The sequence below is a fragment of the Diorhabda carinulata genome, chromosome 7, assembly GCF_026250575.1.
Source record: "Diorhabda carinulata isolate Delta chromosome 7, icDioCari1.1, whole genome shotgun sequence".
In the NCBI taxonomy this organism is placed as follows: Eukaryota; Metazoa; Arthropoda; class Insecta; order Coleoptera; family Chrysomelidae; genus Diorhabda; species Diorhabda carinulata.
In genome coordinates this window covers 22,767,632-22,793,165 of record NC_079466.1, presented here as the reverse complement: position 1 = coordinate 22,793,165, position 25,534 = coordinate 22,767,632, and the positions used below count along the sequence as shown (strand labels likewise).

General features: G+C 33.4%; 1 protein-coding gene across 2 annotated transcripts in view; it reads right to left on the bottom strand.

Moving 5' to 3' along the window:
- Positions 1-25,534, bottom strand: part of LOC130896733 (follicle-stimulating hormone receptor) — a 108,027-nt gene that overhangs the window by 4,061 nt on the left and 78,432 nt on the right. For both annotated transcript variants that reach the window (XM_057805018.1, XM_057805017.1), the window contains 10 exons: positions 17,170-17,241; positions 14,877-14,945; positions 11,426-11,569; positions 9,483-9,623; positions 7,238-7,303; positions 6,332-6,475; positions 6,203-6,274; positions 5,703-5,989; positions 3,941-4,324; positions 808-1,864 (listed from right to left, as the gene is read on the bottom strand). In XM_057805018.1, the coding sequence (XP_057661001.1) occupies positions 808-1,864; positions 3,941-4,324; positions 5,703-5,989; positions 6,203-6,274; positions 6,332-6,475; positions 7,238-7,303; positions 9,483-9,623; positions 11,426-11,569; positions 14,877-14,945; positions 17,170-17,241 (2,436 nt within the window). The remainder of the gene's footprint in view (positions 1-807; positions 1,865-3,940; positions 4,325-5,702; positions 5,990-6,202; positions 6,275-6,331; positions 6,476-7,237; positions 7,304-9,482; positions 9,624-11,425; positions 11,570-14,876; positions 14,946-17,169; positions 17,242-25,534) is intronic.

Sequence of the window (25,534 nt, the reverse complement as noted above, 5' to 3'; positions counted from 1 at the left end):
TGTTAAATGAACAAGTTTAAACGACTTTATAGCTGGGTATCTCGATTTTACGAAATTCTTGCCTAAATCTACCTAAAATGACTGGACTAACTGCTGAGTGCAGCCGTGAATGCAAGCGGACTCCCGAAAGGATAATTTCGTTGTATTCAGTATATCAAAAGCTCCTTTGAAGTTTAACTTTTCTCCCATAACAGATACTTCTTCTTTCCACCTCTCATAATTAGAAACCAAAGGAGTAGAGCCACTCAGGGACAAATATAGTTCAGCTTTTATATTGATAGAACTGAGACCTTTCTAATAAAAGTACTGAGCCACATAACAATGTTAGAAATGAATAATTGATGGCTACCAAACAAACACTAAACAACATGACATATTTTCTGAGCAATTACTCTAGAGCTAAATACTAGTAAGATCACCAAGGTGTTCTCATTTTATTGGGGCTTCAATTTATGTAAGATCAATTAATAAAGGAACCTTCCAAGGAAAAATCCGACTCCGATTTTTTGATCGCAGCATTTCCTGCCTCGTTTCTTTCATATAATTAATGAGGTTTAGAACAGTGGTGGATTCACCAGCAGGCTAAGTAGGTTGAAGCCTAGGGCGGCGTATTTCAAGAAGCGGCAAATTGTTTATTGATGAATTTAATGAATGAATTTAATAACAGAGCTGTGGAATGTAAATTAGTTGCTTGAAAAAAAAAAAGGATAAGGAGCAGACGGATAAAAGATGAATAGCTTACAGGCGGAAAATATATAAATTCGCTAATGGTGTAGAATTTAAGTATGTATGTTATAAAGAACTTACCTCGAAGAACTGAAGTTTTCACTTGACGATACCGACGACGCTCTCTTATGTTGTTTCTGTTGTATTTCAGCTATCTGATAAGTGTATTGATCATCCCTGGGTCGATGCCTGGTCGGTCTTCTAACACACAACAACCACCTTGCTTTATTAAGTAACCATTCTCTCGTCGTCGTTTTTCTATCTTTCTTAGTTTTGGGTTGATTTTGATTATCGCCAAGTAGCTTTGCATTACACGTACATTGCGGAATGTGATGTTCTTGTTTTTCTCTAGAAGATCGATCGGCTAAGCTATTAGTATTTGCTGGGGTCTGTCTGTTACTGAAATTCGAACTATGCCTACATCTACCGATACCTCTAGTAACTCTACTTTCCTCTATAGCTTTACATATCATAACGCAATCCTTTTTAAATTGTTTTGTTAAAATAGCGTAAAGAAAAGGATTACAACACGAATTTAACGGTAGTATAAAAACTGTAAATACTTTGGCTTGCTCTAATGAGATAAGTTGCAGTCCGAACGCTGCTGTTAAGGAAAAAAACGCTATAGGCGACCAGCATAAAAAATCCGTGAAAACTAATAGCGCCATGCGTTTGGCTATACGCGAATCATTAGAATTCCACGCTTGCGAACCTCTAATAGCGCAGTACATTTTTAAATAACATCCCATCAATATTAAAAAAGCTATACCATTTATGAACATCAAAAACACTACGTAAGCTAAACTAACGCTATCACTTGTTTCGAACGGAAGACACACCGCGAATTTTCTGTAATCGGAAATGTTGAAAATCGGCATTATAGCCATCACGATAGCGAAACTCCAACCGAATATCATGATGTATCCAGCGTGTTTCAACGATAGGCGTTTATTTAAATGCATAGCGTGCGTTATAGCGTAGTTCCGTTCTAGCGTAATCACCGCTAAAGTCCACACCGATAACTCCGAGCTAAGTACTCCCAAGAAACCGGAGAGTTGGCATGCCGCCGACATTTGCCACGGTATGGCGTACATGCGGAATTCGCCCAACGTCGATGCGTCCACCACTGCTAAAAACCCTTGAACATAAAAAAAAAACATAATCAATATATCGGAATAATGGTGATTTTATTGACACCGACTTTACTTGCTTTTACTTTTAATAAAATCAAAATTAAAAAAAAAAGTTATTGGAACATTGTCGCAATTGATATATAGCTGGTATTTGTAACCTTTTTCATAAAATATCTTTTTTTGTAAAGTGGTGATGGTTACTTTTTTTTTCACTTGATATAACAACGTTAAGAAAATTCAATCTTGAGATATACTCGTATAAGTTAGAATGATGAGATGGGATGAGAAAGTTTTGCGCAAAAAGTTTCTGGAAAACGGAAAAGCAAAAAGAATATCAATCGCAGAAGATTGAAAGTGATCAATCGCATCAATACTGGTCATAAAAGTTAATTTTATGTTGATTGACATGCAAACAACTCTAGTTTAGGTGCAGTCAGAGGTATCAGACTGGCAGAATTGCTAAGCTGCCAGTAAAAATCACTGGTGATGATGTAATTATGCAGAAGGGGGTTACTCCGAAAGGGATTTTCAATCAATTGGAATTACGAGGGTGTATTGATATCTAGTTATACTTAATACCCTTGATGATCAATGTCCTTCGTATGCGACCATGAAAAATAGGACTGCAACCTTCAAAAGAGGTAAATTTTCCATTGAAGATGATGATCGGGATCAGTGCCTGAAAATATCGATGCAGTTCATGTTTTGATTTTATCATATCGTCGATTTGGGCTAAAATGGATATCTGAAGCACTGAATATTTCATCATATAGTTCACGTCAATTTGGACATGAGAAAAATTGCTGCAAACTGTATCCCCAAATGTTTGAATGTCGACAAAAAGCGTGCAAGGGTAGAAGCATCGCGTTCGATCTGTGCTCGATTTGAAAACGATGTAGACTTCTTAAACAGAATTGTTGCTATGGATGAGACTTGGGTACATTTCTACGATCCAAAAACAAAGCAACAATCGATGGAATGGTGACACTCTGGTTCTCCAAGACCTAAGAAGTTTCGTGTCCAAAAATCTGCTGGAAAAGTTTTTGCTTCAGTTTTTGGGGATTGCCATAGAGTAATCATGATTAATTTTTTGGATAAGGGTAGAACAATAACTGGAGATTACTATTCGACATTATTGATCAATCTACGGGAAAAAATTAGAGAGAAAAGACGCGGAAAGCTATCTAAAGGTGTTTTGTTTTTGCAGGACAACGCTCCTGTACGTGATTTAGAGTTTGAATTACTAGAACACTCCCCTTATTCACCAGATTTGGCTCCGACCGACTATCATCTCTTTCCTCAACTGAAAAAAAGTTTAAAAGGTCGTAAATTTTCTTCCAACGAGGAGATAATAAAAGCTGTGGAGGTCTGGTTTGCAGAGCAAGCAGAAACATTGTTTTTAAAGTAATGTATCCAATTAAGAGGAGAATATGTTGAGTAATAAAATATTTTGACATTGAAATTTTGTTTGGTTCTATAGTAGGCTAAGAAGTTTTCAATATATTCTCGTATATTAGTTCAGGTACAATATCTCTAGCAAAGTGTTGAAGCCGTCTTTTACTTTTAAAGCTACTCCAAGTATTTCTGGTGTTGAGCTCCACCTTTTACGAAAATTTAAGATAGGTTTCGAAGCCGTCTAACATGCAAATCGAAAACTATTTTTTAGTATTTCACTTCTTGTAATCTTGTAAGAAGATGGCAACTTCTTCGTTCCCACTTCCGTTACTATATTCAATTTGAGTCGAAAAGCATCAGGAAACAATGACTGAAAAGGTTAACTTTATTATGAAATAGTATAATCTCTGGAGAAAGACAGATTCTCATGCGATCTGATTGTTAGGAAATATTGGAACCGAATCAAAATACGAAGTGAAGACAAGGTTTGAACAAAGTCTCTTTTAGTATTCGCTTTGGAAAAATTTTTATTTTGATGGAAAGCCAAAGATCAGCACTGGTAATATTTGCTACTTTTGGGACTTCAATGCCACAGTTTTATCGTCTTAACTACCCAAAGCATAGGATCGGAAACAAATTTCGAGTATAGCAGATCATTATCATCATTTTTGATATAGTACACTTACCCAAGTATATTCCCATGAAAAAATCCGCAGCAGCCAAATTGCAAACTAAAAATCTAGGAACGTCCATTTTGCTTCTGGAAAATATCAATACAAATACCACAGTTCCATTTCCTAACATGGCACATAAGAATACAATCCATACACCACATCTCAACGTCCACCAATCGAAAAGATCCTGGCAAGGTAAAAAAGGTCCAGGTAAAGGCAAACATTGAATTTTTCCCGGTTGTCCAGTATTTATTTCTCCTGGGATACGAAGCGAGGGATCATCTTCGGCGGCGTATTCTTCAATGTACGATGGAAAGTTGCCAGGATAAGTGAAATCTGATCGAATGTTTTCCCACATTTCACTAAATTTCTTTCCAAACTTTTGAGTAATATTTTCTAAAAAAGAATGTTACTACATTTTAGAGTACTGCAATTATTTATGAATATCTAGATTCACTCTGAAGATAGCTAAAATTGTAAGTATTAATTGTGGTATTGCTCGTATACAAACAAAAAAAAAGTGATAGTGAAACATTATTAAATCATCAGTATAGGTTATTAATCACCCAAGTTTAAGAGGGTTTAGTATAAGTCGACAGCCAGAGAATAAGAAAATGCAGCTGTAGAGTACCATTGAGAAAATAAACTATATACAATCTATTACTATTTACTACTACTACTACTATTGTGGTCACTCAAATTCAAGTTGATTCTATCCTCAGCCATGTCTACTTCTCCACCAAGTCTCCTTACATCTTCACTCACTAGATCATTCCATCTTGCTCTAGGTCTTCCCAGTGAGCGCCTCTCTTCTGGATGACCTCACCACACTCTTCTTATTGTTATCTCTTCATCCCTTCTTCTTACATCTCAGCCACAATATCTGGTCGTCTGAGTTTTCACACCGATTCATCAGTCGATTGTAACGATTGTTAAATTGAATGAATTACACTTCGAATTGTTTCCTCATCCACCGTATAGTCCAGATCTAGATCCCAGTGTTTATTGACCATTCGCTGATTTAAAAAAAATGTTTGCCGGTAACAAATTTAGCTCAAATTAAGAGGAAATCGTTAAAACTGAAGCCTATTTTGAGGCAAAAGACAAATCCTTTTACAAGCACGGCATGGAAAAGTTAAAGAAGCATTGGAATGATTGTATTGCACTTGAAGGAGATAACAGTCGATTTTTGGCAAAAAATGTGTTTTTCTTAGTTAGTCACACGACTTTATTGAATGATATTATATATCGTTGTTAGAAAAATAGAAATACTATTTAGGGAGAACTGGCAAGTGGAAAAAACCAGATAATCATCTAAAAACAACCCTTGGGGAGGGTCTCAAAATGAAGATAGAACTTTATCGTTATATTTCTGCCTATCAGGTATCTAATAATGTTAAAATTAGTCAATCGTTAGTAGGATACTCTAAATTGCATCTTTATAAACTTACTTTTAAGGTTCGTGGTCAATCAAACAACTACTAGTAATAAAGGGCTTTATTGCCTGTTAATAAGAATAACTTCTAACTAACTAACTAACTGGATATCTTCATTCAAGAGCACTCATACAATTTATGGGTGATAGCTCATAGCTGAGCTTGACCGCCAAGTATTCTGTAGCTAATTGGCAAACATTCACAAAATTGATGCTAGTTTATCAATTTTGAACACGAGTTTATTAATTTTCATCGTTTTCTGTATGTTTTCCAGAACTTAATTGATAACAAGTGATACTCTGTGTATTATAATTCGACCGAACTAGTTAGATACTTACGTTGTGACGGCCATAGATCTACAGAGCTATTCCAAAAATTAATGTCGATGTCTTCGATGTCTGGGAAAACTATGATATCTTTCGCTTTGGCGGGCGGTGGATTGGATGGTATGAGCGGTAAAAAGGCACAACAATGGTAGGCGTAAGCGAGTATCAATGTTTGAATTCGAGGAAAGTCAGCTGGAGGTGGAAACTCTCGAAGATAAGGGTTGTTGAATGTTTTTAAATGTAAAAGTCGTTCTAAACCCGCCGATGGGAGATGGGGAAAAATATTATTTCCCAAATTCCTAGAATACAATGATAATTCATTATCTGTGTATTTTGGATTAGGTAACTACTAGTAAATTGTTGTTAATTTAATATTCAGAATTTTAGCACTTCAAGTATTTTAATGGAATTTAAAATTCGAAGTGTAAACTAGTAAATAATCGAATAAAGGAAAATTTACAAACAAATATGAAATAATTGAATTTTATAAGCAAAATAATACGAAAACTTACAAATCCTCAATTTTTGAAATAGACATGAATGAATCCGGATGAATGTAAGATATTTTGTTATCTTCGAGATCTCTGAAACAATTTTTTTTTCAATTATTTCTATAAATACTAATAAATATTCAAACTTACAGAACTTGTAGCTTCGATAAATTATAAAAAGCATCCTGTGGTATGTACTCGATTAAATTGTGAGCCAAAAGTAAATCATGCATTAGATACATTCCTCTAAATGGTTTTCCTTCGATACTTTTGATACTGTTACTAGCTAGATCTCTAAAAATAGCATAGAAAATTAAACGATTAGAACAAAGAGAGCGAGTCAATTAGCGACTTTTTGAATATCCCGCCTCTTATTTCAAAAGACCGCAAACATTTGTCCCTTGTCAAAATTTCAACAAGGTTGTCAAGCAGTTTGAGCGGACCCCTGTGACCTTAGTTAAATACTATGGGAAGTATGCACCATCAATTTCAACAGAAATTGACGATTTGCAAGCACGGAAGATGCAAAATTTAATTCAAGATTCTAAACTCGAAATAATTGAAAAATATCATGACAAGACCCCTTTGCGGGTCAAATTTCAAATCAGTTTAGTGACCGATCGCATACATATTTTCAAAATTTTTATTCGCGACCCTTGAACGTTAATTTTGAAAGTGCGCATGTGATCAGTCCCTAAACTGATTGGGAATTCGACTCGCGAACAAACCTATAGTGTGAGAGATTGTGAAAGCTCTAGGCATCTCACATGATTCCATAGTTTGAATTTTAAATGTTCATTTAAGTATGAGAAAGCTTCCCGAAATTTGTAAAAGTGCGCACTTTTTTATTTTCCGTGGTAAACATCAATAAATCAGTCTACAAAGTGCTTTCTCATCTAAGAAAACGACTCGTAAATTGAGTCCGACAATGAAATAATCTCACAAATGAACTTCAGTTTTGGAAATGGGCGAAATGATTTTTTCATTTTAACAGCTTGTAACGTTCAAAAAGTCACAGAATTATTGAGCCGCTCTAGTATGTTTTTTACTACTTACAGTACCCTCATATCTTTACATTTATTCAGATCTGGGACTACATTCAGTTTGTTGGATTTCAAGTCTCTGAAAATAAAAAAAAACATCGAATTTTACTGTATGTGTACAATGCGAGCCGATAAAATGATTATATACCTTAGATTTTAAAAGAAAATATCGATATTTCCTTAGGATATTGTTTCAAGAAACTCGCTTTGAGATATAAACAATATTCGGAGACAATAGGGAAAATGTAAAATAAAAACTCACTAAGCTTAGTCAACAGATTAACATAATTTCCAAACTATGCTCAAAAAGAACAAATCAATTTCTCAGTAAGACTTAAAAATAAAGCTAGTTGGAAAAAGAATATTGGAAAACTGGTAAATTGTATTTCACAAATTTGATGGGATAGTACGTATTTGCATTAAGGGCATTAAAAACATGCATGCGCCAAAAGTTTACAACTATCAGCTGCTTAACCCGCTTTTTCGAATGCTATGTCTACCGTGTCTGTAGACAAACCAGTATATCCGTGACTTTCGTTTGTATGAGGGCTGTTTTTTATCAACGTACAAATTAACTGTGAAATTTGACATAAAACTTGAAAAAACTACAACTGAAATTTATAATTTATTCAAACAAGTGTATGGTAATGAATATTTGTCGCGTTCACGGGTTTTTGAGTGATTTAATTTTTCTCAAGATGGTCGAGAAAATGTTGAATACGATTCACTTTCGGGTCGCCTTTTAAAAACAGATGAAAATATCAAAAAAGTCCATAATGAATCTAATAAAGGAATTGCCAAAGAATGTTACATGAAAAGTTTAACATGCGAAATGGGTTTCGAAAATTTGCACATTTGAACATCAAAAAGCTCGTTAAAATATTTGTATTAACACTTTAAAAGCTCTTGAACATGACTTAAATTTATTAAGAGAGGTAATAAAACGTGAGGAATCAAATCTGCATTACAAGAAACATTATTTGAGTTTGGTGAAGCAGTGAAAGAAGAAGCGCCGTGCGTCCTGAAGTTAAGTTCGTGAATAAGTCCACTATAAATGACGATCAAATGATTAAAGAGGCCCATTAACCAGAGTCCACCAATGGTAGCTGGGTTAAGAACAAATAGATTTGCACAAATTTTTGAGCCAATGGAAGTGAAGAAAAGCTTGAACAAATAATACAAAATCGAGACGATTTGGAAATAACATTCACTACTTGCCTATTGCCTATTTATTACTACTTCTAAATTATTGGTTTTAATGTATTTATGGTAATTTAGAATAGAATAGAGTTGCCGATTGATTGCGCAGATGATGATCAAATTACAATGACGATAAGTACATCTTCAAGGTTCTCTTCTAGAAAATATGAACAACAAATTAACGCTTCTCCGGCATTTCATTTCAAGATGGTACAGAAACGGTTGGGAAAATTGAGTGTCAAAGTTAACGTTTACATTGTGAAAATTATTAATTGACTTCACTCAAGTTTTACTAAAGTTAATACTAAACTATTATTAGATTCTTTGTAACGTTTCTCATCCAAATCTATTAAACAGTTTATACATAACACGAAATAAAGAACAAGTATTTTTGCAGGCATAATTGTACGGGAAAGACGAGAAAAATGCGTTTGAATGTATTAAATGTTAATCAGAAATCCGAATCTCATAAATATCCAATCCGAAACGGCTATTGATTTGTTTTGTAGAACGTAGGTGTTAATGTCGATGGTAGAGAAGCGCTATTTCAAGAAATGGATACGTTCAAAAAGCAGTTTTTCGATGTTGAAAATCTTATCATTTCTTCACCTTTGAATTTTCCAGTTACAACAAAGTTACCTCGATAACATTGTTCATCGCTTTCTTCACTGAAAGTTTGATTTCGTTGCAAACTCGTAGTGGATTTATGTATCGAAGAAGAATGATGGGTACGCCAATTTTCGACAGATGTATTGCAAATATCATCGTGACAGTTCATGATTATTCTTCTTCGAAGCATAAATGCACGAGTAAGAAACCTTCGTCGGCTCATGCACAACAACTTTGCAAAATTTCATCGGACGATCAATAGCATAGTTTACGATTCTTATATTGAGCCCATTTGGATTCAACTGAGGTACATCATTGTATAAACATTGTATATAGGATGTTATTTACCTTTATAATGAAATAATTTACCCTTAGGTTTGGGTTTGAATCAATTAATAACGTAATTTGCACATCAGAGTCCTATAAAAATATATTTTGTACAAACTTACAAACTTTTTAAGCGTGGACAAGTGATACATAACGATTCCGGCACTGACGTTATTCCCGCCCTGTCCAATCTCAATATTTCCAGGGCACTGGTTCCGTTGAGATTCGGAAACGTGGATAGTTCCCTAGCATCCGAAAGGATTCTGAATTGAAAAAAAAAAAGAATCGTAAATCAAAACAAATTAGATATTATTATGGTTATTACATTCTTGCGGTGATTTATTACTTTGTTTTTTGCTGTTTCGTATTGTTGTGCGAGACAAGATTTAGGGCCACGAAAGATTTTTTTTAATTTCAAAAACGTATGGATCTTTTTTATTAAAAGAAAGTTTTTATTAAATTAATTTACGTTAAGGAACAGGAATGCTTTTGTGGATCTTCGTATTATTGTCTACAGCAGAAGCTTATCATGAACGAGTTGTTTTAACAAATATGGGATTTCTGATATTCGTACAGGGTACAACTGGAATCAAAAATAACCCGGTTGATATAATGTATAATAGAAATGGAAATCGATTTATTTGTATATATTTTGAATTGGATGGCAGAGCTATAGCCTTCCGAAAAATATTTGCACTTTATAAAATGAATAAGAGAAAGAAAATTTGTGTGATTGGCATCGACTACGGAGCTATAAATAGAATCGAGAACAAAAAAATCGACTCAGGCGATACCTTTGAAATTTCTTAATTAATTTTCAAAAAACTAAACACGAAAAAGTATTTAAATTAATAGAAATCTCAAAGCTAAAGTATTAGCTTCAAAATGATATAAAATATTGTGTTTTTTGCTCTCACAGTCAAACAATATGTTATGATCGGTAACCACCCTTTAAATGATTGTTTAGAATAATGCTAATTAGGGGTAACTGGCTTTCAGATGCTAAAATCAGAGATCTATAGATTTTTTGGTAGAGACTTTTGTCCTCGAGCGTTTTGAACTAGATTTTTTGGAAATAGCACACTCGTAAGTTGTATAAAATTCATGCATCTATTCGAATGAATGAAAGAGAATTGGTTAATGTGATTGGCACAAACTGCTGAGCTAGAGATAGCTCCATTGATCAGAGTTTGTGTTCAAAATGATAATCCATCTATTTTAATATGATTTGAACTAGGTTTTTTGAAAATAGCGATTGTCGTTAACTACTGAGCTGTGCTTATCTTAAATGATCATAATTGGTTTTAATAATGAGAACAAATTTATTTCAATGTTAGATTTGGTTAGGTTATAATGTATTTTGAACTGAGTTTACTACACGAGGACGGTCCCAAAAGTACCTGGCCCAAAAAGTGTGTGATTATTTTTCGACTCAATCTATATTTAGCTCCATACAATTCCCAATGCGTTCGATACCGTCTTTATAATCAGAAACATCAAGCTTCTCAAAAAAGCCATGAACTGCCTCTTCATTTTCGGAAAATTCTGGTAGCAGTAAATAATCTGAGGGTGCTAAATCTAGTGAATAGGGGGCATGAGGTAGCAATTCAAACTTTGATTCATCAATTTTGGATGTGTAAGCTGGTGCATTGTCTTGAAGCAACAATACTTTCTTCTTAACCAAATACGGCTGTTTTTGCTTGATTTCTTTGCTCAAACGTTGCAATAAGCTTGCATAATACTCGTCGTTGATAGTTTTTTCTTTAACAAGATAGTCTATAAAAAATTATCTCACGCGCGTCCCAAAAAACCGACGTCATGACATTTCCTGCAGATGGAACGGTCTTTCCAGGTACTTCTGGAACCATCCTCGTATTACTCAATAAAACAGTACCAAAAAATCTGTGAGCTGCATAGAATTAATTAGTTAGTTATTTAAAGCCAACTACTACTACTCCTTTTTATCAGAAAGTAAATTCTTTATTTCCAATTCAATTTCTTATATATACTACTAACTAAATTTCCAATTTATAGTCAATTATAATGGTAGTAATATAATACTTGCAGTTTACGTAGTCGTGGAAGAAAGGAGAAAGCGTGGGCGTCAACTCCAACCAAAGGATTCCCTTTGAGTTCTAAAAGGGCAAGAGCGGGAGTTTTCTGCAACAACCCTCCTCCAATATACTTGATGCGGTTACCAGATATCGAGCTGTAAAAACAATTCAGAGTTCAGTTACAATTTAATTGGGTTCTTCTCGTGAAGGCAATCATAACATACTTAAAAATAAGTACGTGGGAAAGCCGAGCTTTTATTTTTTAGACGGTTCACAATATTTCGTATCTCCAGAGAAGCGAAGCTTAAAAAATGACGAGAAATCAAATTTATGACACCGTTGAAAGTGTAATCAATTTTATCATATTTCGCTTGTTTCTTCGTGGAGATTATTGAAAATTTTTATTTAATGTTACGTTATATGAACAATTAGAGTATACGGGGTGTGTTAAGGCATGAAATTATTTCATTGGATACAATATAATACTTCAAAAGTACTGTCACGTATACGATCTCACTAAATCGTTTGAAGGAGCAGATGGACAAGTCGAAACGGGTTCAAAGTGCCACTGCTTGTCTCAACACACGAGCTTATCAAATTACTTGAAATGTGTATAAATAAACTGTCACACCTTGTATAAATGAAAAATCTAATAAATTGAAAATTAAAAGGAGAAAGTAAAGATTTACAAGAACAATTTAGTATTTATTTAAGATAATGTCGGGTTAATTCTGATTTGATTTGGTTAGGTTTGGTTAGCTTACGTTAGGTTAAGTTAGGATAGGTTAGGTTAGGTTAGGTAAGGTTAGGTAACGTATAGTTAGGTAAGGTAAGATAAGGTTGAGTTAGGATAGTTTTGTGCCTTTTATTACTCCTTCTGTCGTATAGATTGCTTCCTTTCGGTGTTTTATCTGGACTTATCATCCCGTTCCTCCAGTAAAAGATTTCAAATTCGATATCCCCGAATGTAGTCGTTTTTATCGAACCAAATTCTGTCAACCACCTCCTCATTTCATATTTATTATGTAAGTCTTATCGATTTTATGTGATGCGAGGTATAGGTTTTCATTTAGAACAATTATTTCTGGTTAAATCAAGCTTCTCTATGCCAAATTATGGATTCGTTATATTGTACTAAACAAAAATCGAAATTTTCTCACGTGTTAAGAACTAGCTCCTATAAACTGAAAAACCATGTCTTTAAAGACATTGGGGTTTTTACTGGTCTTTTCTCATCTTTAGGCATCCAAAATCCCTAGTTCCTAATGACAGATTACCAACAACAGACAATAATTGTTTTAAAAATGATTGGGTGGTTTCAAAAGTAAACTTTCTGACCTAGAGATAGGAATAGCTTTTCGAAAAATGACGCCATATTAAAAATTATAAATTCTTTAGAAATGAAAAGTTTTTGGGTACTTGTGTGACAATTTCTAACCTTTATACATGGTTCTGACCCACACTGGTGCATTTAAACTGTCTGCGTGAATCTTAGAATGGCAGGACAAACTTTTTTTGATATTTTTGTGAAGTTTGAGCGCCATATTTCATTTGGCGTGTATTTGTTTATGATGCCAAAAGTTTGTCAAACATTTTATTTAAGGTTAATTTTTCAGTCTTACTTTTCCGAACTAACTATGATTTGTTTAACTACATTTTATTATTAATTTAACAAGTTTACTATTATTTTCAATCTTCCCAACATTATTTTTAATTATTAATAATGAGATGCGAAGAAATTAATGTATAGCAAACACAGCATCAGGAAAGAATCAAGAGATTCAAACCAACATTGAATTTATCCGTAAAAACCAATATTTCATGAATTTCATTGCAATTTCTGTGTGGTTGGTTGAAATAAGTACTAAATAATCGTAATTCTATTCAAATTAATTGTAAAACTCCGAATATTCTAATAAATCAACTCCTAATAGTGACACTAAACTTCTTTAAGAAACCCTAATACTATATCAAAAGTTGTAACAAAATAAAAGTTTTAACTAGTTTCTCGCCACAGATCTGATATGAAAAATGCATGGAGAAAAGTTTGCTTACAACTTCACAATATTTTATTAAATAATTTGACAAAGAAAACTTCGCAACTAGTCACAAAGTCATGGTTGCTCGTTTAGAGGTTACGTATAATTTTTTCCACAATTTGTATCGTAATAAACAACAAAGACTAAATGATTGAAATCACTAAAGAAAAATAAGTTTTTCAATTACCTCTGTTGAATACCTTTGCTAGTGATATCAATGAATTTAGATTCTAAAATTAAAGAGGTTGCAGTGGGTTAAACAACATAGAAAATACACGCTCGAAGATTGGAACAGATTTTTATAGATTGATAAGTCGTAATTTGTGCTTTTTGGATCTGAGAGAAAAGTATTTGAGCGCAGGTTGAAGGAAGAACGGATCCATGTTTACTTAGAATTCAAAATGTCGTGAAAGTTCGGTGATGTCTTGAGAATGTTTTGGAGGAAGGGCGATTGGAGAACAGATAAAAATTGAACGAATTTTGAAAAGAAGGAAAATGTTGTAAGTTTTTACCAGTGCCTGTTCGCCAAAAAATGTATCTTACAGTATGACAGCGATTCCAAGCATTCGTTGAAACCGTGCCAAGAGTATTTGAAAGAATGTACTGGAAGTAATGATTTGGCTATCACAATCGTCCGATCTCAACCCGGTTGAGTTGTTGTGGGACAAATAGGATTGGGAAGTCACAAAGCACTATCCTACTTCCATTTCACATCTTTGGAATTTCCTAAATATCGTGTGGAACCAAATAGACGGCGATTATTTGTGGACAAAAACTTTTGAATGGCAGTATATAAGAAAAAATCCTTAAACCAGGAATCAACTGTACCTGTAGAAACAATTATCAAGTAATTTCAAAATAAAGTGCTAACAAACATTGTTCATGGACCTTGCTACCTAGAGATAGACACTGTAAGACTGCCTTCTTCTTTCTCGTTCAATAGGACCAGGTTCAATCCTTTACGTTTGGCCCTCTTCCTGGATCTTCCTGAGAAGCTGAACTCCAGCTTTTGTACCATCTCTTTGGTCGTGATTATCGGCTCTCAAAGCACATAAAACACCGTAATTTTTGTAATTTTTCATTGATACTATTGACGATCAGATTACTAGTTTTCTAAACAAAAAATTAGCCCTGGTAGCGTGGGCAGTTTGTTTCAAACATTAGTTAGAGCATTTATTGAAAAAAAATATTAAAATTATTGAATACTAGGTCACGTTTAAATAAAATACAATTCACACACGTTATGATCTAATTTGAACAAGCAAAATTGACAACCAATACAAAAGATAGTATTTATAGAAAAACGTATCTTTTCAAAAATATAATAACCCTTTTCGAAAAGTTCAACGCCATTGATCCCGCTGGTGTTTCTATTTCAGTAAAACTGGGAAAGGAGATAAAGAAAGTTGTTTTTTTTACTTACAATTCTTGCAGGTCGGACAGCTTTGCGATTGCAGCGGGTATTTGTGTCAGGAAGTTATCGTCCAGTTCTCTGAAACAAAAAGTTTTTGTTTTTGGGTCATTAGGTTTGGAAAATAGTTGAAATATATTGTCGAATTGCTGGAAACTACAACTTTGAGATTATGTAGTAGGGTGTAAACTGTTTTTAATCAATTTCATGTAAAAAATGACCTATTTTAAGAATTCTTGTTTATAATGAACATTATTTCAACGGAGACATTTAAGCTTAAAATTTCTCAGAGGAAATTAGACTGTACAAAGAAATTTATATTTGATTCGAAACAGTTTTTTTAACTAAAATAGAGATTAGGTAAAATATAAAAGATGCATGGACAAGATAGAAGACAACAGATAAACGAAAAGTGTTTTAATTGATATGGAGGAGCAAGCGTCCAGTTTAAAAAAAATAGTGGAAAATCTATAGATCAGTAAAAATTTTATCAGAGCTTTTAAAATGTATATAAACAAAAACAAACTTATTCGCTCGTTCGAAATCATTTTATTCATTAAGAAAATGTTGATGATTATCCTCAACTTTATTCAGAATATACTTGAACAGATTCTTAATAGAATAGACAGTATAAAATAAATATTTGGAACTACGACTAGCAGTTGGATGAAAAAATTGAAGAAAAATGAGTCAGAGGTTTGTACTTTGTTAGATAATGGTACTATTAGAGAAGAAAAGGAAACATACATTCAAGAGTCGTTATTTACAAAACACGGAAATAGTAAAAGTGGAATTTGAAAAATAATGAAGAAAGACAGGTTAATGACCTCTCAACAACACTGTTTAATTAATACCTATAGTATGTTATGATAAACGTAATCAAAGGGGTCGAATAGTAGCTAATGCAGATGATAATGTGAAGAGACTCAAAAACAAAACAATGTTATGATCAATAAAAGTTTACTACAATGAAATATGGAGATGAAGTGGTAAAAATAATACGAGTTCCTCATGTATGCTGGGAATAAGGAGGCGATAGAAGGTAAGTAATAAACAGATGCGTGCCTGAAAGATGTAGAGGACATTTTATCCTGACTGGTAAGAATCGCCAGAAGAAACCTAGTACAGGAATAAATAGAGAAAACGTCGTACGATTAACTCTAAAAAGTATTTGTGAGATAAAAATGTTAAGCTACTAAATCCTATATTGTCCCATTGAGATAAATGAAAGTATAAACAATTGTTTTCTAAAAGAAATGATTTCAACGACAAGTCCTTGCATTGAATCCATTAATTTAGCGCATATATTCTTGACTCGACCATTTTGGAATCACACTTTTGTAGTAAAACCATCTCAAAAAAAGGATGCGATAAGGGTTCTCAACTGGATACAGGTCTGAAGTATTGCCGGAACAATCAAACACTTTTAATTTACGTTCCAGGAAAAAATTGCGAATTGCGACAAGAGGTCAAGTCATGTTGAGATATTCCAACAAAGATTTTTATGAATGGCGTAAGATTTTAATGTGCTTCAGAAAATTTATCATGCCTTCAATGAGAACTTAGCTTTCAGTATCATTTGAGTTCACTTTCACTTCGCCCAACATTCTATTCACTCCTGTACAAATTAATATTTTTTTCTGCTAAAAATTATCTTTATTATATTTTCTGCTTATGCTTTGCCATCATAATATAAGCATATTTTTCTAAATTCAAGATATATCGTTAAGAAAAACATAAAAATTAGGCTAAGAAGACAAAATTGCGGAAAATTATTTTTTTTTCGGGTTCTGGTTAACTTAGAAACCTTTCCGTATAGTTGATGGACTTTAACATTATAATCCAGCGAATCTCTTCGGAAGTATGCGCTTGTCTTACTTGGATTTAGTTTATTACTTCTTATTATCATTATATCCATTTTCCCCACAGTTTCTTGTTCAAAACAAAGATCCATAATCTTAAAATGTTTCACAAATTCTTAAAACATTTGATTCGTTCACACCAACACCTATATCTCTAACGGTTAGAGACCAGTGTTCATTAAGACCAATCATTTCAGCATGCTTCTTGGGAAAATATCCATCTATGATTAAAAAAACGTAACACGTGTTACGAAATAAATATTATAATCCTTCGACCGATATGCAGATATAATCACAGCTGAACTGGTGATACTTCAAAACCAGAAATTGTTATATTCAAGATCAAGATTTAATCGGTTTGAGGCGGTTCGAAACGTAGATATTAGTTATTGTGATTAAAACTAAACTGGAAATTCATTTATTAATAGAAATTTTTCACTTACAACACTCTTAATGAAGTTACGTTGCTGAACGCATCTTCGGCTATATACGTAATTTGGTTGCGTTTCATTAACCTACAACAAAAAATTTATTTACATCAATCGAACAATTTAATGAATCCATTCAAAAATGGCCGCCGTGGGGTAAACAAATGCTTAGTGTAGATAAGCGGTAAATATAGTGTGAAATATTCTGCACCAAAGCTATTTTAATCTAATGAAATTCCACCTAAAGCTGTAAGTTTGTCTTTGTACCTTTCAGATTCCTCTGGTTTATCACTTTGCAACATTAAACAAAAAAACTCGAAAATATGCAGTTTCAGCTGTATTAGTTCACTGAAATAGATCTAAATAGTAACTTCATAACTTCACTAAACCAAAAACTCTAGCTACAAAAAACAATGAAAAGCCCATACAGATGCAAAGGAGAAAGTCGATTGTTTACCCCACGGCCGTCATTTTGACGCAGATCGGTTGTTTTCTTAGATTTCTTAATTGGGAGTGTCATTCACGTCAAAGATATTTTTCATAGATACTTGTGCAAATATATGAAATAATATGAATTCTAGCTATTTCTGTTTAGGATTGTCCTTATTAGTTCTAAACTAAGTTATTAGAATTATATAATAAATTATGATCACAGTTTGTTACGGATACATTATAAACATATGAATAAGAAAGGGATCTTCATTTTCCCTGTATCTAGAGCTACCAACTCCAAAAAGTTATCCAAGACGAGAAGCGTGAAAAATCAAAATTTTAGAGTCTAATATATATAAAAATCTCTCTATTTACCGTTTCTGAACTTGTATAAGAGCTCTAAAAATACGGAGATGATGAATTCCAATTGATTTCTTCGTCATAATCAATTCCTCTAAATACCATTATATAATATAATGTTATTTCCAAAAAATTGTTTCAAACATTTCCACTTCAACAAAATTTGGACTCCCTATGTTTAATTCGTGTTAATAAAACTGGAAATACATCGTTTCCACAGATTGCTTTTACCAAATAACAGCTGGGAAACAGTAGACTAGTTCAACTTTATATTCAAATATATTGGGTCAGTGTTATAGTTGGCCCAAGAGGTTCTAACGTATCGTTCAGAGATGAACTGAGCTCAAACGACTGGGGGTTCTTCTTCGTAAAATTTTACCCAGTGAACACACACACTCATTCATACGTACATATACAAATATATTTTCGGGACTGAAAGGAGGTTCACCCCTAACTGACCGATACCTGGCCCAGGAAATTCCAAGTACCCTTCTCAATGTCTTAATAGCACCCTTTCTTAAAATAATGAATAATTAAGAAATGGAATTTCCGATAGGAATATTTGATTTCATGTCTTCAATTGTCTGAAATCTCTTTCCACCAAGACCTTTTAGGAAGTTTGGAAATGGGAGGTAATCTGAGAGAGCCAGATCAGGTATATATGATGGATGTTCGTTATCTAAACAAACCAGGAACTCAGCATAATATTTCGAGGATAAATATTAGTTTCAAATTTCATAGATTGAAAGTTGCCGGAATAAAAAGTCATTCACTAGCGTTGGTACAATTCTCTTTTTTTCTTAAGAAACGATATATTGAGTCCCACTCTGTGTGTATCTCTATCATGATTTACAACTTCATCTGAATAGAAACAATTTACCGAGAGAAAATGATCGAATTTATGGTACCGTTTTCTGGAGTTTCCGATTTTAAATCAACATAGAATTTGAGAATTGATTGTTTCTATAAAATTTTGATGTAAAGAAGTTGTTATCGTATCGGTTTATTGTTAAGATCCCAACAATACGAAGCGATGTTCTATATCTCATACAAGATCGAATAAATAGGAAAAAACTGAGTAAACAAATTTGCTAAACCGATCATAGATGTTACTTTGATATCGAACGGGATCAAATAGTTTATTAAAGAAAACATGAGATAGCTAGAACAAACAATATTTATAATTAAAAACTATCGGTGACAATGAATATAAAGCTTTATTTCAAATAATCGTGCTTTTCACTACATTCTCCCTTAATTTCCATTTCCACAACGTATGACTAAATCTTCTATGCCACTATGAAAATATGATACAGTCAAAATATTCGTAGACCTTTTAGTTTCAGATTTGCGAACTAAACGGGTCCAGATCAGGGCTATATTGTGGGTGTTCAATCCCTGTCAAACAATATACGTAAAGAGTAGCCTTGGAAAGCGAAGAACTGTGGACTGGAGCGTTGTAATGAAGCAAGCGTACACCTCGGTTGATTTTGCCGCATCTTCTTTCGATAATTTCTTGACACAACTCGTACTATTCAATATAGAGCAAAATAAACTAGATCAAGGTCATATAAAATGATTGCAAGATTACGAAATCCAAATATTGTGGTATTATTATGGAATAATGCAGCGCAGAAGTTTCGTTTGATTGATTGTTTTTTATAAACGTTACTTGTTTCTATCAGATTTCTCAATTAAGACCGTTTCGCCAACAATTGATTTTTGTAGCACTATACATACCCTATAAATACATTTATTTCATAAAACCAAAACAAACAAAACGTTTTTCTATTTACTGTAAAGCCTCAATTGTCCACACGATGGTTTTCCATTCTTTCCAGCGTTTATATCAAATTGCCAATGTGAATATTTTTTGAGTCTTCTTGTTCGCACTCTTTTTATCTATTGGTTATTTTTGTAACATTATTTTAGGCGTTTAATTTTTCGTAGTTTCTCAACAACTTTTTTCTTTAATCAACATACTAGGTTATGAATTAATAAAGTTTCTTCAATTCTTTATGCTTTTCCCTCCGTAGATTCTACTTGTTATTTTTCTTTCCTATCTTCTTCAACCCTTATCTATACTTTTTCCCATTGGTATATTTTTTCTTCCTCTGTTTGACGTGTCTTCATCTACCTTCCTAATTAGCCACATTTCAATTTTATATGTTATCTTCTTTAGATTTCATTAATACTATCTTCAGTATATTCTTTTTGGTACCGTTTCACATGGATTCGTTTTTTGACTTCTTATATGAGTTTTTTTCTTCAGTAGATTTCTATTGCTACCATCCTTTCTCCTCTGTTTGACATGTCTTCGTCTGTTTCTTTGATATCTATGTTTCTCACGTATCTTTACACTCATATATACTTTTTTTCCATAGATTCCTCTTGTTTTTTCCACCTATCTTTATCTACTTTCATTAATGTACGTGTTTAATGAGCATAGACTATTTTCTTCAGCTCTCACTTCTACTTACTCCTTCGCTATTGCTATTAGTATCTCTTTTCCTATCTATTCGACATATATTGATTCGACTTCTTCAAAATCTATGCTCATGTTAACTTCTTCAACCCTCATGTATGTTTTTTCTTTTATAATATCTTTTATGCATACTTTTTCTTATTATATATGATTTCCTTGACACGTTTCATGTTTCTTATCAATTGGTAATACTGTATTCAACCAATTGTCTATATCTTTCATTCTGCTATTCCATTAATACCAAAATAGATATTTTCCTCATTGTATATTCTAAGACACCTTTTTCATGTTTGGTTTGCGAATTGTAAAAATTATCTATGCGTATGGCTGTTTTTGTTCGTTTGAATATTTTTCAGATATGTTTATCTGTGTGCTGCAAACCGCATCCAATTACTCCAAAAATTGTATAAATTAAAAAAAAATTCTCTCCATGAAAGTTGTTAATAAAATATATTATTAAACATTTTTTTAATGGAATGACCTTTTTCTTATTGCATCTCCCGATCCTCCTGAACATTATTTACCAAAATTATTGAAGATGTCATACGGCTAAAGTCTATTTTTGGTAAGAGACGACTTTAAACAGGACGCGAAATCGACATATTGTTGTTATTGCACTAATCGGAAACCACGTCAAAATAAAAGAAATATATACTGTCTGTGGAAAAAGGAAATTTAACACTCGAAATTATTTTTTCTAAGCTACAAAATGAAATCATGCCAGAGCAATAACAAATAAAATAGGACACCTAGAACGGTTGTGATTTTCGATGATTTTTAACAAGCAATTTCCAACTTCGTTAGGTGGTACTGCATCTATGAAATTTCTTATTTTGAACCAATTCCTCCACCCATTGTCATGAAGCCTTCTGTGACTGTAAACACATCAGTTTAGCCGTAACTTTCTTTCGCATCAGAGTTGTTTTTATTCACCAAAAAACTGTTGAATGTACTTAGTGTAATTTATTGAAAGAAATAAACTCTACAACTACACCAACCATTGGTTTAACTTTGCCAGATAAAATTATTCCTGCCCGGATCGTAATAATAAAAAAATTAAACATCTGAATAGATTTGCACCAAATGGCTTGGTTCTCTCCTTTTTTTTTCTTTCAGAAACCACGGGAGTTTTTGTCATGTTTTTCCAGTGGACATTCACCGGGCAGTGTCCAGTATAAAAAGACTTTTTGGGTTAAGTTAATGTAATAACAATAAAATTTCTTCGATTCGTTCTTATTCCGTTTTGCTTTTCCTGATGAGCTTTGGAGCACACTATAAAATATTGGATTGCAAACCGACAGAAGTCTCACAAGTATTGAGACGGGTACACAGCCGCACGTTATCTAACAGTGTTTGTCATAGTTTAATGCAATGGGAACTATAAAAGTTAGTGCGTGGCTCCATCTATTATTTGGTAATCGTTGAACTATTATCCTAAATGTTTCTGAGAGAGGAAGGTAGATGTAACTAGACATAAAAAGCTCTACAATGTTTTGGAATATCGCAAAACTTGTAAAAAGGAGAAGCACCCAGTAAAATTAGTTAGAGAAATATTAAATATAGGAGGTGGACGAAACAGCTCATTGCAGGCGATACAAAGTGAAATATAAAGTGAAGTGGTACACTCAAGTAGTAATTAGTGTAGTAATTAAGGTTAGTATACAAAGAATTTATTAAAACATAGGAATCTGAGTTATTCACAAAATGTCAATAGATGAATTTTATGGGTGTAAAGATCATTATATTTGTAGTAAAATTTGATATATTTTTAAATTTGCTTGTGTTACGTACCCATTCTATTAACTTTTACAAATTGAATCCAAAATTTTTCGAAACAGGAACTATTGGAGGTATAGATCAAAAATAAAAACAATTAAAATACAAATGTGAAACTTATATTTATTCTAGAGCATTCGTTTATAGTACAATCAGTATGAGATTACAAAATGTATCTAAAAACACAACTTAAATAAATTGCACAATATTATGCCGGGCTGAAAATGTAAGATGGCGCTACTAGTATTAAATTCATTGATTATTCATTAGCTTTAATCATTAAAAGATACGTTATAAATTGTACAGCATTTTGGAGTAAAGGAAGTTTAGTTTCCAAAAATGAATAAAAACGTATTTTGCGTGTTGATAAAGCATCACTTTTGGACAAAAAAACATTGAAACCAAAGCTCGGCTTGATAATCATTATTCAGACTTTGCTCCAGGAAAATTAACCATTGAGATGTGTTTTTTTGCCGTGTTTGAAGGAGGCACCAAGGACGATGCACGCAGAGGACGACTCAAAGTGGCTGTCTCTGACGACAACATCGAATCAGTTCACGAAATAATTTCACAGAAGCTGATTGAGATAGCGGAAACGTGATGGAAGTATTGGAAGTATCGTTAATATATATTTGGATATGCGAAAACTCTCTTTAAAGTAGGTTTCGCGCAAGCTTTCAATCGACTCAAAACAACGACGAATTGATGATTCTGAGTAGCCTTTGCAGCTATTTAATGGTAATAAACAATAATCATTTCACACCAGAGTCCAATTGTCAGTCGGCGAAGTGGATTCCAAAGCGTGGAAAGGTTGGCAAAGTTATGGCATCAGTATTTTGAGTTGAGCATGGTATAATAAACATTCAAAAGGGATAAATCATATACAGCCAATATAACATAGCCTTTAAAGGATCGAATAGCGAAAAAAACCCTATTTGAAGAAAAAGGAAGTGCTTTCTCATCAATAAAGACAATCAATAAAAAATTGCATGAATTGGACTTCGATTTGCTCACTCATTCACAGTATTCTTCAGATCTAGCCCCCAGAGATTTTTCTCAAATCTGTAGAGGATAATCGTTGGACAGAAATTTTGCACCGATGAAGATGTAATGGTCGAAATTAAGCCTATTTTGAGGCTTAACACAAATCGTACTATACGATAAAAAGAAAAGGTTTCTTTATTGCTACCTTAAAAAATTTTCAGCCCAGTTGTAATTTGATAAATAGTACAGATACATTATAAATCAATTGTTAATATAACAATTTTTTTATAATAATTTTTTTTTCAATGTTAATAAAGGGTTTTCCAATAAGAGGTGTTATTTTGAACAGCCCGCTATTTCGGTAAATGTCACTTTTGAAGATGTCATTTTTTGACATTTGACAAGTAGAAACAACGCCATTAATGAAAATGGAACGATACACGCTTCAACAGCGCATTGAAAGTATTAAAATTTACTATAAAAATGGTGAAAGTTTGGCAGAGACGGTTCGTAAAACTAAAACATTTTTGGGTCGACGTGAAGCACCTTCTCGGACCGCAATACAGAAATTTGTGGAAAAATTTGAGCTGTTGGGACAAGTTAGTGATGTGAAGAATAAAACCCGTGCACGTCGCTCAAGAACAACTGAGAATATTGCCCAAAGTGTTGAAGAGAACCCAGGTTTGTCCATTCCTCGTCGTTCTTTGGAATTAGCCATTCCACAAACGTCATTACACCGTATTTTGCATAAAGACTTGGGTCTTAATGCCTATAAAGTTCAGTTAACACAAGAACTCAAGCCGGCCGATCATCAACAACGTCGTGTCTTTGCTGATTGGGTCCTTGAAATGCATGAAAATGATACGGAATTTCATCGAAAAATTATCTTAACTGATTAGGCCCATTTCCACCTTGGTGGTTACGTCAATAAACAAAATTGTCGAATCTGGGGCTCGGAAAACCCAAGAGTTATTGTTGAAAATCCTCTCCATCCTCAACGCGTGACTGTTTGGTGCGGTTTATGGTCTGGCGATGTCATTGGACCTTACTTTTTCGAAAATGGATTTTATGGATGGAATTGGATGGTATTGATTTGGACAACGTTTACTTTCAACAAAACGGCGCTACGTGCCACACAAGCAACGAAACCATCGATCACAATTGGCCACCGTGAAAGATAAGGTCTACGCCAACAGTCCAGCATCGATTCAAGACCTCAAAGATGGAATTCGTGAGGCTATCGAGGACATAGGGCAGCCGTTTTGCAATTTGGTTACGGAAAATTTCATGAAAAGGATATGGTGCTGTAAGCGCAGTCGTGGCGGCCATTTGGCTGATGTTGTGTTCCATTATTAACGGCATACCTTCCTCTTTACAATGAAATAAACATCCGATCATTTATCCCAAAAAATGGCATTTTTCTTTAAATATCAAAATAACAACTCTTATTGGAAAACCCGCTAGTATTGTTACTTATAGAAAAATATAAGTAAAGATTTCAACAGCATAAATAGTGCTAAATTCAACTAAAATAATGTTCAAATGAAATTTTAAGACTCTAATATACTTTTATTTATCATAATTAGTTAGTGTAGTGGTAAATAACTTTTAATGAAAGTGAATTTTTAAACTTTTAAACATTCTTTTCATTCGATACGTCAGTTAAATAAATTAAAATATTTTTCAGTGTTGAGAATATATTGAAACAATTAATCAGATTTACGTTAGATATTTGTAATTTCTCAACAAACATTGATCAAAATGTAATAATTATCACAAAAATTATGAACAATATTATAAAAAAAGAAATATAATTGATAGACAAACAGAAAGACTTGGTAAGTAGTTATCTGATAATTCCAGTCAATACGAGGTCTGGCTATTAAATAACGAGACTGCGCACCTAGAGGACACCCTAGACGGGTGGGATAAAAAACAAGTAGTGCGTTGGGTGTCTAGATATCTTGTCTATGCACGTTGTAGCAGTTTGAAACGAAACCGTGCCGAAAACCATGTGTGACGAAAAACAGAAGCAACGTATCAATCTCACTAATCTCGTTAAATTGAAAAAACTCCGACAGAGTGCTATAAATTGTTGCAATAGGCCTATAGGGTCAATTCTCTAACTCACGCGCGTGTTTTTGAGTGATGTTAGCGCTTTAGTGAGGGCCGAGAAAGCACTGAAGATGACCAGCGCCCAGAAACTCCAGAAACAGAGACCAAAATCAACCAAATTATGCGTGCAGATCGTCGAATGATCATCCGGATTTTTACCGAGGCTGTAAACTGTTAGAAAAATTTTACACGAGGAATTACACATGACAAAAGTCTGTGCGAAGTTGG